This window comes from Kogia breviceps, chromosome 19, assembly GCF_026419965.1.
Source record: "Kogia breviceps isolate mKogBre1 chromosome 19, mKogBre1 haplotype 1, whole genome shotgun sequence".
NCBI lineage: Eukaryota > Metazoa > Chordata > Mammalia > Artiodactyla > Physeteridae > Kogia > Kogia breviceps.
In genome coordinates, this window is record NC_081328.1 from 51,030,872 (window position 1) to 51,045,916 (window position 15,045).

Here is a 15,045-nt window from a genome sequence, read left to right on the forward strand (position 1 = left end):
CGGCCGGAGGGAGGGGGGAGGGGCGGGATTTCCTGCGGGAGGCGCCGAGCCGGCCTTGGAAAAGGAGGAGGAGAAAAAGGGTAAGGGGGGGCTGTGGGAGCCACCGTCCAGAGTGCCAGGGACCGAGCAGGACCTGGCGGACCCCCGGCGGGGAGGCTGGGAGAGGTGAGACTGCGGGGACTGATCTGGGGGTCAGCACCCTTGAAGGCGGGCACAAACTAACTTTTCTTGCGGGATCCGCGGGCGCCTTCATCTGTCGTGTCCTTCCGTCCTCCTCGCTCCCCTGTACCGTCTTGCCGCATCAATCCCTCCGGCGCTTGGCCCTCCCGGTCCCTCCCGCCGCTTTGTTCCCCGGTCCGCCTGGGCTGGGCTGGGTTGGGGGGTTGCGCGGCGCTGGACTGGCATTCCGGGGGGCGGGGGAGCCAGCCCGACCCCATGCACTGCCAGGGGCGCCCTCCCCCAATGTCGGCCGCGGGCCTTGAGCTGGAGTGCCAATCTGGTTTGGGCTTGGGACTTTTGGGGAATAAGAGGACCCCAGCTAGGGCCCCAGGCCTGCACAGGTCTCATGCCACAGGACTCGGGCAACAAATTCTCGGCCACCTAGGAACTGACGTAAGCTTTTCCAAAGTGAAGTCTGGGCTCTGGGCCTCAGATTCAAGCTTGGGAGGGCAGGCAGCCCCATTTACCAGCAGTGCCCCGGCTCTCACCTCTGTTCTCCGCCCAGCTGCTTCCCCATCCCACTCAAGGGGTGAGGATGGGTCAACAACAGGTGCTGTAAAGCCTCCCTGTCCTGCAGGCAGACACCCCGCCAGAGATGGGGGGCCCTAACTGCCCATTCCACCCTCTGAATTCATAAAGAGCCCTGGGGCTAGGGCATCCAACTATTACAGCAAAGCTTGGATAGGGAAGAGTCTGGGGGCAGGAACCTTCCACAGGGAGTGACCCCTGCCCGTCTCTCTGTGCCTGACCCTCCCAGGCCCCACCTCTTGGCCCACCAGTTGTCTGTGGGTGTCAGAGCCTCAGGCTGTGGAGAACAGGCTGCTGGCCCGACCTGCCCCAGTGTCGACCTGCCCCAGTGTCGTGCTGCCAGGGCCCCTCCTGCCCCAGGTTGAGGTGCTGCCAGGTGCCCTAGGGCCTCAGTGACTCAGCCTCCCCCTCCCAGAACACCACCTCCCCGCTTCCAAATACTCCTCTCATGCATGGCGGCTCCCTTCCCTTTTGAGTGGCTCAACCCCTCCCTTGACTCAGAAGGGCGGCCAGGGTGATTGGGGGACTCCCTGGAAGCCCTGTCCTGTTCTTTCTCTGAGCCCCGCTTCTGGGACCCTTACAGACTCTGGCCCAGCCTTCAGCAGACCTTCAGCGGACCACACCTTTTGCAGACCCCTGCGACATGTCCACCGCTGCTGGCTGAGGTGTGAGGGAATGCTGGCTGCTCTCTGGGTGGGCACTGGTGCCCCTGAGCCACGTTGGAAAGATTGGCGCCCCCAGTCCCGGCCCATCCCTGGGCTGTCGGAAGCTGCAAGCTGATATCCGTTCAGATTTCCACACAGCCTCTGCCCCCTCAGAGATCAGCTTTCCTGCTTGTGGCGGCAGCTCACGAAGCACCTTGAGCGGGTACCCGTCGGTGCCTGACAAGAAGTCCACTGCCTGGGACACCAGACACACTCCCCCTGGACGCCTGGCCCTCCAGAGGGCCAAGGGATGGCACCCTGACACCTCGGCTTAGACCCGTTTCCCTGCCTCTGCCCTGGACTCCTGAGCTCAGAGCCCAGCCCAGGGACCAGCATGGGTCGAGAACAGGACCTGATCCTCGCCGTCAAGAATGGAGATGTGACTGGTGTGCAGAAACTGGTGGCTAAGGTCAAGGCCACGAAGACAAGTGAGTACTTGACGGGGTGACTATCCAGCTGAGACCCTCCCCTGAGTGCCAGGCTGTGGAGAGAGGCCTGGGTGTTCACTCTGATCTGGGGACTTGGGGTGGGAGTGCCTCTGTGTGGGAGAGCCAGTGAGGAAGTTGGGTCCCCCTTGCTGTGCACCCTTAGGCAAATCACTTTACCGCTCTGGGCTTCAGTTTCCACACCTGTAAAGTAAAAGGATTGAAGTACATTCATTCTAGTTTTTTTGAGTGCCTATCGTGTGCCAGGCCCTAAGCACTGAGCCACAGCAGTGAACAAGACAAACTAAAAGTCCTGCCTTCATGGAGTTGCCTTTAGCAGGTGGTTTTTCCAATTTGTTCTTTGGAGCCGTGGGGTTTCTGGCAGTGAGTTGGGAAAGACTGAATAGCTAGAGCTCAACCTCCACGCCCACCCCCCAGTTCAACCAGAGCATCTCTGTGTTTTTGTCAGCTTGATGGAGATATCTGTAAGATAGCTTTTTAAAGGGAATTGTGCTTAAAACAAAGTTCAACATTATCTAACTGCTTACTAAAGCCCCCATCCCCCTGACTTATCTGCTTGTGTCCCCTGGGGTGTGTGTGTCCAAAGTTAATTTTCTAGAGGTCTCTCTGCAGCCTGGGGTCTCTAGTCGACAAGGTTGTGGGAGCTCTGTGCACAGGTGGCCACACCTGACTTCCATCTCCTGAGTACCTCTGCAGTGAGACCCTGCAAGGAGAGTAGATCTCTGGGCTTCAGGGCAAGCTCTCTGGACTGTCCCAGGAGGACACTGGACTTGTCCCCTTGAGTCCCTGGACCAGCAGGGACAGGAGATGGCTCCTGCCACCAGATTCGGGCTGGGGGAGAGAGGGTCCTTCTGGAGTGCTGGGGCTCTAGCCCAAGACACAGCTTGGCCCTTTGCACAGGAAGGAGTCCCCCAGGCTAGCTGAAGAGGTCCAATTATCCCCACCCACACCTGGGAGTGTGGGGTGCCAGAAGGAAGGATTTTAAGGGCCTGGGAGTTGTGCACGTGTGTGTGTCCCCACTTACATGCCAGCACACCCGGGGTGTAGGGAGATGGAATCGTGAGGGGTGCTCTCTGTGCCCTGGGGGAGTGGATGCACGGTGAGCCCGATGGGGGAAGGTGCCAAGGAGGGGCCGGGGAGGCCCCTGGAGGCCCCAGGGTGGGAGCCACTGCCCCTCCTCCCCTCACCTCTGTGTTGCTTTTGGCAACCTGCCCAGTAGGGCCTTGGTTGAGCTGCTGCTGGCCTCACAGCCCTGGGGCCTCAGACCTCAAAGTGAGGCCCTCAGGAGGGCAAGTGGCTGGAGGCTGGTGGCAGAAACCTTGCAGCCAGGCTCCTAGGCTCCGGGAAGGTCCCCTGTGCCCAGCGGGGGAAACATCTGTGGAGGGAGATGATCCTTCCCCCCACTCCCCAGGGAACTTGCACAGAGTGTAGGCACAGGCACAGAGCGATAGGGTCCTGGAGCCAGCTGTCCCCCCTCCCAGTCCTCTGAGAAGCTGGGAAAGCTGGTGACAAAAAGGAGATCACAAGGTGCCCTTTGCAGACCCTACAGTTTATGAAATATTGTAATCTCCTCTATTGCCTGGGAGATGGGGACTCCTACATGCACTTTACAGATAAGGAAACTGACCGCCAGAGAGGGTTAGTGACCTGCTCAAGGTCACACGGCCATTGTGTGGCAGATCAAAGAAAAGCCTGAGCCCTCTGCCCTGTGCTGCCACACTCGGCTGCCGGTCAGAATTACGCAGGGATAGTTCTGAAAGTACAGACTCCCTGGTCTCTCCCAGAACTACAGAATCATCACAGAGAGCCTGGGACTCTGCAAATCCGAAAGTTCTTCAGGTGATTCTGAAGCAGTTCTGAGAAGGGAGGCTGGAAACGCCTGCTCCATACCCAGAAAGGCAAAGGAAACTGCTGGAAGGGAGGTGTCAGGGCTCCCTTTTCTCCCTCTGGGCAGTGGCTAAAGCTTTCTGGCTGTCCAAAGAAGGGCGCTCCTTCAGCCTGCTGCACCTGATATCTGGTCACTGGGGGCCGGCCTTCCCCGCCTACCCGGGTCCTCTTCAGGGGGCAGGTGGCTGGGAGGAGAGGGCTACGGTTTGCCCGGGCCTTGCCTCTGCCCTCCCTCCCTCCCCTGCTCCCTTTTCTGAGCTGTCTCCTTCTCTGGCCAGAGGAAATGGAGTGGGCTGGGGGCGGCCTGCTGAGCTCACATCCTCTGCCCAGCCTAAATCAGGAGGAGCGACCCTTCCACCCGCAGAGCCAGGCCTGGGAAGAAGGTTGTACCGCAGGGGAAGTGCCGGGAGCCACTGCCAAGAGCCTAGGACCCTCCACCCTCCCACCAAGGTCCCCAGTTCAGTCACTCTGAGCCTCTCCCCACCGCCTTTCCGGCCATTGTTCTGGAAAGAACAGAGCCACCCAGCCCGGCCCTGCCCCTGTTCCTGTCCCTTCTGTCATGTTGTCTACCACTCCCCGGAGGGGCTGCATCTCCCTGCCGAGCTGCCCCAGCCCAGACTGTCCAGGCTGGCAGCCGGTGGAGGGACTTGCTGTGCCTCTTCCCTGCTTGACCTCGTTGATTTCGCTGAGGCTCAGAGAGGTACCAGGGCTGGCCAAGGTCGCACAGCCAGTAAGAGGGAGAAGAATTGGAATCACGCACTTCCTGCTTCTAGGGCCCCTGTTCTTTCCACTGCCCTGAATGGTTCTGTGTGACAAGGACTTTCCAAGGGGGCTACAGGAAGGCTGGGAGGCCTGGGTTTCTTTCCTGCGGCCCCCACCCCCTCACCTCTTCCGTCACTCTTTGACTCGGTATCTACCTTTTCACTGTAGCGTGTTCGGCTCAGCCCTAAGTGTAGCTGTCTCCCCCTCACTGCAGGCTTGGTCCCTCCCTATTGGAATGAGGCCCTGTCTTGCTGGGGTATTCAGGGGCCCACCAGGGCCTGGGGGGCAGGCCTGGACCAGCATGCTTGGCACCCTGCCCAGCCGGGTTGAGCCAGGACTCCTCCTTCCCGGCAGGGGTGGGTTCCAGCAGGAGGCCGGGGGCCCGCCTGTGACAGGCACTCCTTTCCCTCCGCAACACCCCTCAGGGCCCACCCCCTCCCACGCCCTGGTTCACACGTGGAGCACACCTGTCTGAACCCCGTCCCTGTCCCCCAGAGGGGGATGAACCAGCATCCTCCCCTTGCTCCCCGGGGCACAGAGCTCTCTGCTAGGAGCCTGTGGGTGCAGAGTCAGCAGTTACTCCCCTGACAGGGGCCCTGGGGGGACTGGACCGGCTTTTGCTGGAGGACAGCCTCTCGGTGATAATGGCTAACACGTAAGGAGTGCTGCATGGTGAGGGCTCCCATCTTTCACAAGCGTCAGGCATTGTACTCACACCCCCCCGTGAGCAGCTTCTGTGATCAGCCCATTTTACAGATGAGGACACAACCCGAGAGGTCAAGTGACTTATCCAAGGTCACACCACTAGTATGTGGCAGAGCCAGGGCACGGTGAGGTCTGTGTGACGCCACCTTCCTTCCCCACTATGCCCCGCTCGGGGATGACCCAGGGCTGGGCAGTGTGGCCTTTGAGTCTGGCCGGGGCATCCGCCCTCTGCCGTCCAGCTTCTGGTGCCCTCTCCTTTCTCTCCCAGCCCCCTCGGCCCGTGGGACGATGAGGCTCACTCCTCGGCCCATTCAAGCAGGAATGCCAAGCATGTGCTCGTGGGACTGTCCTTTGAGGGCACAGCATGCCAGTCCCCCCCATCTCCGCCCCCCTTTGACCCTATAAACAAGCGGGGCTGGGGGCCCAGGGAAGCCAGGCCACTGCTGCAGAGTGGGAAGCCATAGGGACTGACAGCTAAAGCGCCATGGGGCAGGTGCTTTCCTGCACTCCAAGAGGTCAGCTGGAGGCGGGAGGTGGGCAGGGAGGGAGCACTGGGTTAGGTGTGGGTAAGGGCGGATCATTTGAGGGGTGCCCTGATGCCTCCCGCTCTGACCCCCAGAGCTCCTTGGCTCCACGAAGAGACTCAACGTCAACTACCAGGATGCTGACGGGTGAGCGGGAGCCCCCCGTCCCTCTTGAAATCTGGGGGAGGGGGGGAGGGGCAGTGGAAAGACCTGGGGCCTAGAGTCCCTTCCCCTCTCGAAGTTGGCCCTTGAAGCGTGTTTGCCGAGAGCTCAGGGCCCTGCCTGCGTGCCTGCCCGTGGAGCTATCCCTGAGGGAGGGGAGGGGGCCCTGGTGCCTCTCTGAGGGGCCTCCTTGGGTCAGATTCCTGCTGGGCCCCCTTTTCTCCCTGGAGGGTAGGAGCCCTCGGGCTCCTGCTCCCACGGCCCCCTCCCCGGGGCCGGCTGTGAGGGAGGCCAGACAAACAGGCCTCTCAGCGCAGACACTGAGCCCTTTCATGCTGCAGCCCGGCTGCTCTGTGCTCCCGTGGCAGGGCTGGCAGGGTGGGGGGCCGGGGGTGCAGTGGGCAAATAACTCATCCCTGACAGCCCCCAGGATGGGCCTGCTGTGGAAGACCAGGATTTGGGGGCAGGGGGCCGCTCACTGACACCCCCAACCTCGTGTCCCACCACACCAGGTTCTCGGCTCTCCACCACGCCGCCCTGGGGGGCAGCCTGGAGCTCATAGCCTTGCTGCTGGAGGCTCAGGCCACCGTTGACATCAAGGACAGCAATGGTGAGAGCCCAGTGTACCCGCACCCCAGACCCTGTGGTCAGAGTCTGCCCCTGCTACATCGTAGCAGCGCCAATAGATGTTGGCATAGCTTCTATGAACTTGCAAATGCTTTATCTCTTCAGTCTTCACTGCCTTCTGGGGTAGTGGGTGGTACTGACATCCCATTATCCAGGTAGGGAAGTTGAGGTTACAGCACCGTTACAAGTTCACCAGATCATCCGTGGTGGACAAGGTGGGATTCTGGCTTCAGCCCCAGACAGCTGGACCTCTCCCTGACCAAACCCAGGTGAAGCCAGCTTCACTTTTCCCCTCCAGCTGGGGTGGCCCCAGACTCTGCTCAGTTCCCTCCTCCGGCCCCACGCCATCCCTCGACCTCCTTTAGAAGGCCCTTCCCTCTGGCAGGCATGCGCCCGCTGCACTATGCAGCCTGGCAGGGCCGGCTGGAGCCCGTGAGGCTGCTACTGCGGGCCTCTGCGGCCGTGAACGCCGCCTCGCTGGACGGGCAGATCCCGCTGCACCTGGCTGCCCAGTACGGACACTATGAAGTGGTACGTGACCCTGCCAGCCTACAGGGACGCCGGGGCAGGGAGAGGGGGGCTGGCACGGGGGGGCCGGCCAGGCCAGACCCCTCACTTGGCTCCCTCCACCCCAGTCAGAAATGCTCCTCCAGCATCAGTCCAACCCGTGCCTGGTCAACAAGGCCAAGAAGACGCCCTTGGACCTGGCCTGCGAATTTGGACGGCTCAAGGTGGGGCCTGCTGCCCTCGGGGTACCGGGTTCTGGGCGTCGCTGGGGTCTCAGGAGGAGGCCCTACCTGAGTGCTGGTTGCTGCAGGTGGCCCAGCTGTTACTGAACAGCCACTTATGTGTGGCACTGCTGGAGGGTGAGGCCAAGGACCCGTGTGACCCCAACTATACCACACCCCTGCACTTGGCTGCCAAGAACGGCCACAGAGAGGTCATCAGGTACCCACCGGGGCCCCCCCAACATCCTCATCCTCTTCCGGTGGGACTGGTGACATCCCCTCAGTGCCCTGCCCCGCTGCCCTCTTCACCCTCGCTCTGGATCTCTCTCCCAGCCCCCAGCAATCGGCTTCCTCTCCTTCCCCACCCCATGCCCTCTGCCCCAGTAACTCACCCTCCCCTCCACAGGCAGCTCCTGAGAGCTGGGATTGAGATCAACCGCCAGACCAAGACCGGCACGGCGCTCCACGAGGCCGCGCTGTACGGCAAGACCGAGGTGGTGCGGCTACTCCTGGAGGTGCGTGTGGGCCCCTGGTGGGCCGGCGGGTGTGGGCCCCTGGTCAGCCCACAGGTGTGGACGGGTCCCCAGCGGGTGCCGGGTCCTAGAGCGGCTGGGGAGGCAAGGGAGGGGGTCTCCACTGGCAATGTGGTGTTTTGCATGGGTGGGGGCCGTGCAAAGTGGCTGGAGAGGAGACGGACCTGGTTCGAGCCCCGTTCTGCCTTTTACTAGCTGAGTGACCTTGAGCTCATCCTTGACCCTGTCTCTGAGCTTCCACTCCCTCACCTGTAAAACCTGAAAATAGTAACTACCTGCTGGGTAGCTGTGAGAATTGGGAGAAGTGACAAACCAGGCGCTCAGCACAGGCTTACCCCGCACTGTACGCCCAGGGTGGGGTGGACGTGAACATCCGGAACACGTATAACCAGACGGCGCTGGACATCGTGAATCAGTTCACCACCTCCCAGGCCAGCCGGGAAATCAAGCAGCTACTGCGGGGTGAGCGCGTGGGGGAGAAGACCCAGCCCAGGGAACGCGGAGCCACTCCAGAGGGTCCCAGGAAGTGGAGCAGGAGCGGGTGTCGCGCTCCTGGGCCCCAGGCTGGTCTGCGGGGCTGCTGCGGCAGGGACCTGGGGGAGGGTCATGAACGGGACTGGAGTGGGGGCAAGATGCCCTAAGGACCCTCAGGTGACACTGTTCTCCTCCTCCTCTTAGAGGCCTCAGGGATCCTGAAGGTCCGGGCGCTCAAGGATTTCTGGAACCTCCACGATCCCACGGCCCTCAATGTCCGGGCAGGGGACGTGATCACGGTGAGAACACAGATGATTGCTGTCACTTACTTGGGCACCTACTGCGGATCAGGCTCTGTGTCAGGGTCTTTATATGCACGATCTCGTTGAACTCTTCCCAATCCAGGTAAGGTAGGTGCTCTTACCATTTCCTGTTCGGAGCTGACAAAATAGAGGCTTAGAGAATGAAAGCAGTTTGTCCAAAGCCACAAGCTAGCAAGCAGTGGAGCTGGGACCTGAACCCAGGCTGACTCCAGACTCTTGTTGGTATGCCCTGGAGGCACCCAGCGGATTGGGCTGGATGCTGGTGGCAGGGCCAGAAGTGTGGGCCGACTTGGGCACCAGAGGCCGGCTCCCCGGGGGGAGGGGAAGAGCTGGACCGCAGCTGCAGGGCCGAGCACTGGTGCAGCACGTGACCACGGCATCATCCGCGTCCCCGCCCACCTGCCACAGGTGCTTGAGCAGCACCCCGACGGCCGCTGGAAGGGCCACATCCACGAGAGCCAGAGGGGCACGGACCGTGTGGGCTACTTTCCCCCGGGCATCGTTGAAGTGGTCAGCAAGCGAGTGGGCGTCCTTGCACCCCGCCTCCCCTCTGCGTCCACCACCCTGCGCCCAGGCCTCTCCAGGACACCGCAGCCCCCTGCCGATGACCCCCTGCACCCCCTTACCTATGGCCAGTTGCCTCGGGTGGGCCTCAGCCCAGACAGCCCAGGTACCTCCTCCCAGGGCGGGGGCAGTGCTGGGTACCGGGGTAGACATCTGGCTCTGGCAAGCTGCCAGTCAGCTGCTGGCAGGGCCACCTGGGGGCTCTAACCCCTTGGCTTCTGCCCCCTGCAGCAGGTGACAGGAACAGCGTGGGCAGTGAGGGCAGCGTGGGAAGCATCCGCAGTGCCGGCAGCGGACAGAGTTCCGAGGGCACCAACGGCCACGGCACCGGCCTCCTGATTGAGAATGCCCAGGTGCGGGGACGGGTGGGGGGGCGGCGTTGGTTGGGACCAGGGCCGGGCCCCCCACAACCCACTGCCAGTTCCCCAAGTGAGAGTCAGCTCCTTCCCTGTCTCCAGCCACTGCCCTCTGCTGGAGAGGACCAGGTGCCGCCAGGACTGCAGCCCCCGCCCCTGGCAGGTAGGAAGGGAGGCTGGGACCTGGGTGGGCTAGGAGAGGTGCAGGTGGGGAGGCTGAGGGCTTGGCACACCTTCGCCCTGCCACCCTGATTCCATTTCTCTCCCTCCCTGAAGACAACCCAAGCCACCACCCTCTGGCCAACTACCGCTCCGGGGAGCAGCTCTTCACCCAGGACGTGAGGCCGGAGCAGCTGCTGGAGGGGAAGGTGTGACCTGCACTGGGGAGTGGGCTGTGAGCCCAGGGTAGGGGTTGGGAATGGGCCTCAGTGTGGACTTAAGTCCCTGCTCAGACCAGGCCCCTGGGGAGGCTGGGGTCAGTGGCTGGTCTGTGGCCTTGGCACCCCGCCCCCGCCCCCGCCCCCGCAGACTCAGCTCCATTAACTTCACCCCTCCGCCCACACCACAGGACGCTCAGGCCATTCATAACTGGCTCAGCGAGTTCCAGCTGGAGGGCTACACTGCCCACTTTCTGCAGGCTGGCTATGACGTGCCAACTATCAGCCGCATGACACCCGAGGTAGGTGCTGCAGTGGGAGGGCAGTGCAGGAACCAGTGGGCAGAGGAGGGGGCCTGATGGCACGACTCTGTGTGGCAGGACCTGACGGCCATCGGGGTGACCAAGCCCGGGCACAGGAAGAAGATCGCCTCAGAGATCGCCCAGCTCAGCATCGCCGAGTGGTTACCCAACTACATCCCGGTGAGTGGGCGACGGGCACGGGCTCCCACCTGCAGCTGCGGCTTTGCAGTGCCTTCCTGGCTTGGGGGCCGACGGTGGTGCTGCTCTTGCAGGCAGACCTGCTGGAGTGGCTGTGCGCGCTGGGGCTGCCGCAGTACCACAAGCAGCTGGTGAGCAGCGGCTACGATTCCATGGGGCTGGTGGCCGACCTCACTTGGGAGGAGCTGCAGGAGATCGGCGTCAACAAGCTCGGTGAGGACCGCCCTGGGCCTTCTGGCTGGGCCCCCGCGGGCCTTGGAGGGCCTCCAAAATGTTTCGGGGGTCCAGGAGGGACGAGGGTGAACCTTTCCAGCCCCAGCCAACCCTTCCGCCTCTACCCACCCCTCTCAGGTCATCAGAAGAAGCTCATGCTGGGGGTGAAGCGGCTGGCTGAGCTTCGGCGGGGCCTACTGCAGGGCGAGGCCCCAGGTGACGGCGGCCGCCGGCTGGCCAGGGGCCCGGAGCTCATGGCCATCGAGGGGCTGGAGAATGGGGACGGTCCGGCTGTGGCTGGCCCGCGCCTCCTCACCTTCCAGGGCAGCGAGCTGAGCCCAGAGCTACAGGCGGCCATGGCAGGGGGTGGCCCTGAGCCGCTCCCCCTGCTCCCTGCCCGTTCCCCAAGCCAGGAGAGCATCGGGGCACGCTCACGGGGGTCCGGACACTCGCAGGAACAGCCTGCCTCCCAGCCCAGTGGCGGAGACCCCAACACCCCACAGGAGAGGAATCTTCCAGAGGGCACAGAGCGGCCCCCTAAGCTCTGTTCCCCACTTCCTGGCCAAGGGGCCCCCCCTTATGTTTTTATGTACCCCCAGGGCTCGCCCTCCAGCCCAGCCCCAGGGCCGCCTCCTGGCGCACCCCGGGCCTTCTCCTACTTGGCCGGCCCCCTGGCCACCACTCCTCCAGACCCGCCTCGGCCCAAGCGCCGGTCCCACAGCCTGAGCCGCCCCAGCCCGGCCGAGGGGGAAGCCGAGGGGGAGGCCGAAGGGCCAGTGGATAGCGCCTTGGGCAGCTACGCCACCCTCACTCGGCGACCAGGACGCAGCGCCCTCGCCCGGACCAGCCCCAGCCCGACCCCAACCCGAGGGGCGCCCCGCAGCCAGTCCTTCGCCCTGCGGGCCCGCCGCAAAGGCCCCCCGCCCCCGCCCCCCAAGCGCCTCAGCTCCGTCTCCGGCCCCACCCTGGAGACGCCGCCGCCGCCGCCAGATGGAAGCCCGGCGCCCAAGGAGGGGGGGCCCCCGGGGCCCCGGAGGCGAACACTCAGTGAACCCACGGGCCCCTCGGAGCCCCCCGGCCTGCCCGCCCCGGCTGGCGCCGCATCGGACACGGAGGAGGAGGACCCAGGGCCCGAGGGGACACCCCCGTCTCGGGGCAGCTCAGGGGAGGGGCTCCCGTTCGCGGAGGAGGGGAACCTGACGATCAAACAGAGGCCCAAGCCGGCGGGCCCCCCACCCCGGGAGACGCCCGTGCCTGCTGGCCTCGACTTCAACCTCACAGAGTCAGACACTGTTAAGCGGAGGCCCAAATGCCGGGAGAGGGAGCCACTGCAGACGGCACTCCTGGCCTTCGGGGTGGCCGGTGCCACGCCCGGCCCCCCTGTCCCCCTGTCCTCGCAGACCCCCGGCGAGTCCCCCTCGGCCTCCGCCAGCCCTCCCCGGCCTGACCCTAGCAGCCTCTCGAACCCCGGGGCTCCAGCCCCTCTCTCTCCCAGCCCCCCGGCCCAGCCCCCCGTGGCTCCCTGCCCGGGGCCGGCTCTGGAGAACAGTCGGCGGCCCGGGGAGATGGAGCCCCCGGCTCCCCCTGCTGCCCTCCTCAAGGTGCCCGGAGCAGGTATGAGGCGGGACCTGCGGGGAGAGGGTGGTGTGTTGGCAGGGCTCGTGCCCAGCCCAGCCCAGCTGAGTCACAAGACAACCTCTTTGTCTCTGCAGGAACAGCCCCCAAGCCTGTGTCTGTGGCCTGCACCCAGCTGGCATTTTCTGGCCCTAAGCTGGCTCCCCGGCTCGGCCCCCGCCCTGTGCCCCCTCCAAGGCCAGAGAACACTGGGGCCACGGGCCCAGGCCGGGCCCAGCAGAGACTGGAGCAGACCAGCTCATCCCTGGCAGCTGCCTTGCGGGCCGCGGAGAAGAGCATTGGTGCTGAGGAGCGAGAGGGGTGAGGGGTGCTGGGTGCTTCGGAGGGGGAGAAGGCGGCAGAGCAGCTCCTCCCGAGTCCTGAATCCTTCTCCCAGGGTTCCGGGAATGATGGGAGGGGGATGTCACCCTCGCGTTGGGCAGATCCTCAGGCTGGGGGGGCCCCTATTGGGATGGGAGGAGCCTGGGCCTGGGGTCACCTGGATCTGACCTGCAGGGAATCCTGGTGGCCGCCACTTAGAGGCACGTGAGCTTGGGCAAGTCACTTCTCCCTGTGAGCCCCAGCGTCTCTGTGCAAGGAAGGGGACGGTAACTCCTACTGCCTCGGAAAGTTGTGAGAATTAGGAGAAGATGCACCCAGAGTGCGCGTACCAACCACGCTCTCGGTAGCAGCCCCCTTGCCCAGGGCCGGCAGGGTGCAGACCGCTGGCTGATCTGACCTGGTCCTTCCCCTGCTGCAGCCCCCCGGGCACCTCCACCAAGCACATCCTGGACGACATCAGCACCATGTTCGACGCCCTGGCTAACCAGCTGGATGCCATGCTGGATTGAGCCGGACCTGCCGGCAGCCCGCAACGGTGCCCACCGTGATCTCCCTCAGCCACCGCCTTTCCCCCGGCACGGACGCCGCCCCTGCCGCCCTAGCGGGGTCCCTCCTGCTGCTCCAAGCCAGCGGCTGTGGGCACTAGGGCTCTGGGAGGCAGCCCCCGGGGGGAGCTGAGGGGACTCGTCAGAACCTGACACCTCAGCAGGGCCCCCTCCCAGCGTGTAACCTGAGGGGACGGCCCCGCCTCTTGGACAGGGACCCTGGTGAGAGCTTCCTCTCCAGGAAGAGAGAGGTGGTGGCCGGGCTTCCGGGGTTACCTCCTCTGTCCCCCCAGTGTCTAGAGCCCCTGGGCCAAGGTCCTCTGGCCACCCACTGTGCTGTCCCGGCACCGAGAGGCTGGAGGAGGCGGTGTGTCTGGCCTGGTCCCCCGCAGGTGTTCACAGGACACGTAAACAAGCGGCCAGGCCAGCCTCCGCGCCGCCCCTGCCTGCCCTCGGTGAGGCAAAGCTGGCGGGGGTGGGGGCTGTGGGAGTCACAGGTTCCCCCAAAGTCCAGACTTTCCCAACTGTAAATGTTATTTTTTAAGCAGAGAGAAATGCATATATTTTAAATGGAATTTATTCTATCTATAACTGCCTGAGAGGACGCAGTGGGGGAGGGGCTTCGGACCACAGCAAGAGCACCCACTGCCCGCCTTGGGGCTGGAAGCCTGACCTGGTTGGCCCAGGCCCCGGCTCTGTAACCATTAACCTCTTCCCCCAACTAACACCAATGAAAGTGTCATTCCACGTGATCGGGCTGTGTGTTTGGATCTGCGCCGCGGACCTCTGAGCCAGGGGTCGCGCCCGAGCCGGACCCGAGCGCTCCCACTCATGCGCAAAGAGGACGGCTTGGGCCCTCCCCTCCTCACCTTTGCCGAGGGGCTCCATCACTGGCCGAAGCCTTGGGTGGGTCCGTTAGTGGCCGCCTCACGGACCGGCCACAGGTTTTTCTTCAGGAATTTATCAGTTTTAATACAAACCAGTCTGTATTCATTCCTAAAGGGCTCATTTCCAGTAAAAAATAATAACACCGGTGAAAACATTCTCACGGGATAACTAGGGCCGGGGCTGAAAGGAGCCCGGGGCCGTACCCCAGGACTGGCTCTCTCCGCCAGCTTGAGGGCCGGCACGGGAGGAGGTTCCAGGGCCAGGCGGGGCCTCTGCTTCATCTTCAGGTCCCTGTGTGAGGCTCCCCCGCAGAGGAAGGGAGGGAAAGTACTCAGGGCCAAATGCAGGCCCGGCCCCAGGAATACAGGATGAGGGGGGCACACGGAAGAGGAACCAACCCCCCTGCCTTCAACAGTGGCCTAGAGAGCTGTTCAGACCTCCCACGGCTGCTCTCCCACAAAAGATGGACACTCAGCCCATGGCTCATGGCTCTGCCTGAAAACCCAAGAGCAGAGGGCGCTGCCTTCGGTGACCCTGAAGGGGGGGCGGCCCACAGGTGGAGGGGGCTGAGGCCCCCTCTATTAAGCGCACAAGGTCATACATTCAAGAGCCCAGGGGTCTCCCCCTGGGGAGGAAGAGCCAGACCGTCCTGACGCCAAGGCCACAGCTCAGCATCTCTTCAGTAATCCCCGGGGGCAGGACGACAGCTGGGTCTGGCGCCGGGAGTTGGGCCTCCAACGCCATGGGGCACAAGAGCAAACCCTGAACATTCACGATATCAAGTCCCCAGACTCAGAAGTGGGTCTGGCTTTAGCCCTAGGATCCAGGGCAACTACCACCACCACGGCCAGTGGCTCAGAAGGGAGAGTTCATGCCCAGCTTAGTTTCAAACTGCAGTTTCTGTCGCTTCTGGTAGCGGACCCGGACCCTGGTGGGGCGGGAGATTAAAGTCCAGGTCAGCGCAGACCTCCAGACCAGGGGACGGGCAGGGCACCCGAGGAGGAGGAGGAGGAGGGCGGGACGG

At 63.7% G+C, this 15,045-nt stretch overlaps 2 protein-coding genes across 21 annotated transcripts in view; one reads left to right on the top strand and one right to left on the bottom strand.

Annotated features, from left to right (window-relative positions):
- The first annotated feature begins 37 nt into the window (after positions 1 to 37).
- On the top strand, positions 38 to 13,885 carry CASKIN2 (CASK interacting protein 2). 3 transcript variants are annotated; one of them, XM_067021879.1, is made up of 21 exons: positions 38 to 165; positions 1,331 to 1,412; positions 1,566 to 1,879; positions 5,871 to 5,922; positions 6,450 to 6,547; positions 6,950 to 7,095; positions 7,200 to 7,295; positions 7,382 to 7,512; positions 7,699 to 7,807; positions 8,179 to 8,287; positions 8,504 to 8,598; positions 9,031 to 9,292; positions 9,418 to 9,539; positions 9,645 to 9,705; positions 9,819 to 9,910; positions 10,111 to 10,221; positions 10,300 to 10,401; positions 10,494 to 10,632; positions 10,771 to 12,246; positions 12,345 to 12,567; positions 13,007 to 13,885. In XM_067021879.1, exons 3-21 carry the CDS (start codon positions 1,786 to 1,788, stop codon positions 13,095 to 13,097), a joined length of 3,609 nt encoding a protein of 1,202 aa, XP_066877980.1. In that variant the 5' UTR covers positions 38 to 165; positions 1,331 to 1,412; positions 1,566 to 1,785; the 3' UTR covers positions 13,098 to 13,885. The 3 variants fall into 3 exon arrangements, with proteins under 3 accessions (XP_066877980.1, XP_058904009.1, XP_066877981.1); XM_059048026.2 differs by having other exon boundaries at positions 76 to 165; positions 1,331 to 1,879; XM_067021880.1 differs by lacking the exon at positions 13,007 to 13,885 and adding an exon at positions 12,763 to 12,874 and having other exon boundaries at positions 76 to 165; positions 1,331 to 1,879.
- The window catches only part of TMEM94 (transmembrane protein 94), a 34,442-nt gene continuing 33,089 nt past the window's right edge, over positions 13,693 to 15,045 (bottom strand). For all 18 annotated transcript variants that reach the window (XR_010838289.1, XR_010838292.1, XR_010838291.1 and 15 more), the window contains one exon: positions 13,693 to 14,949. Coding sequence is in view for 13 of the 18 variants with exons in the window: in XM_067021870.1 (XP_066877971.1) it covers positions 14,877 to 14,949 (73 nt within the window). In the remaining 5 variants the exon portion in view is untranslated. The remainder of the gene's footprint in view (positions 14,950 to 15,045) is intronic.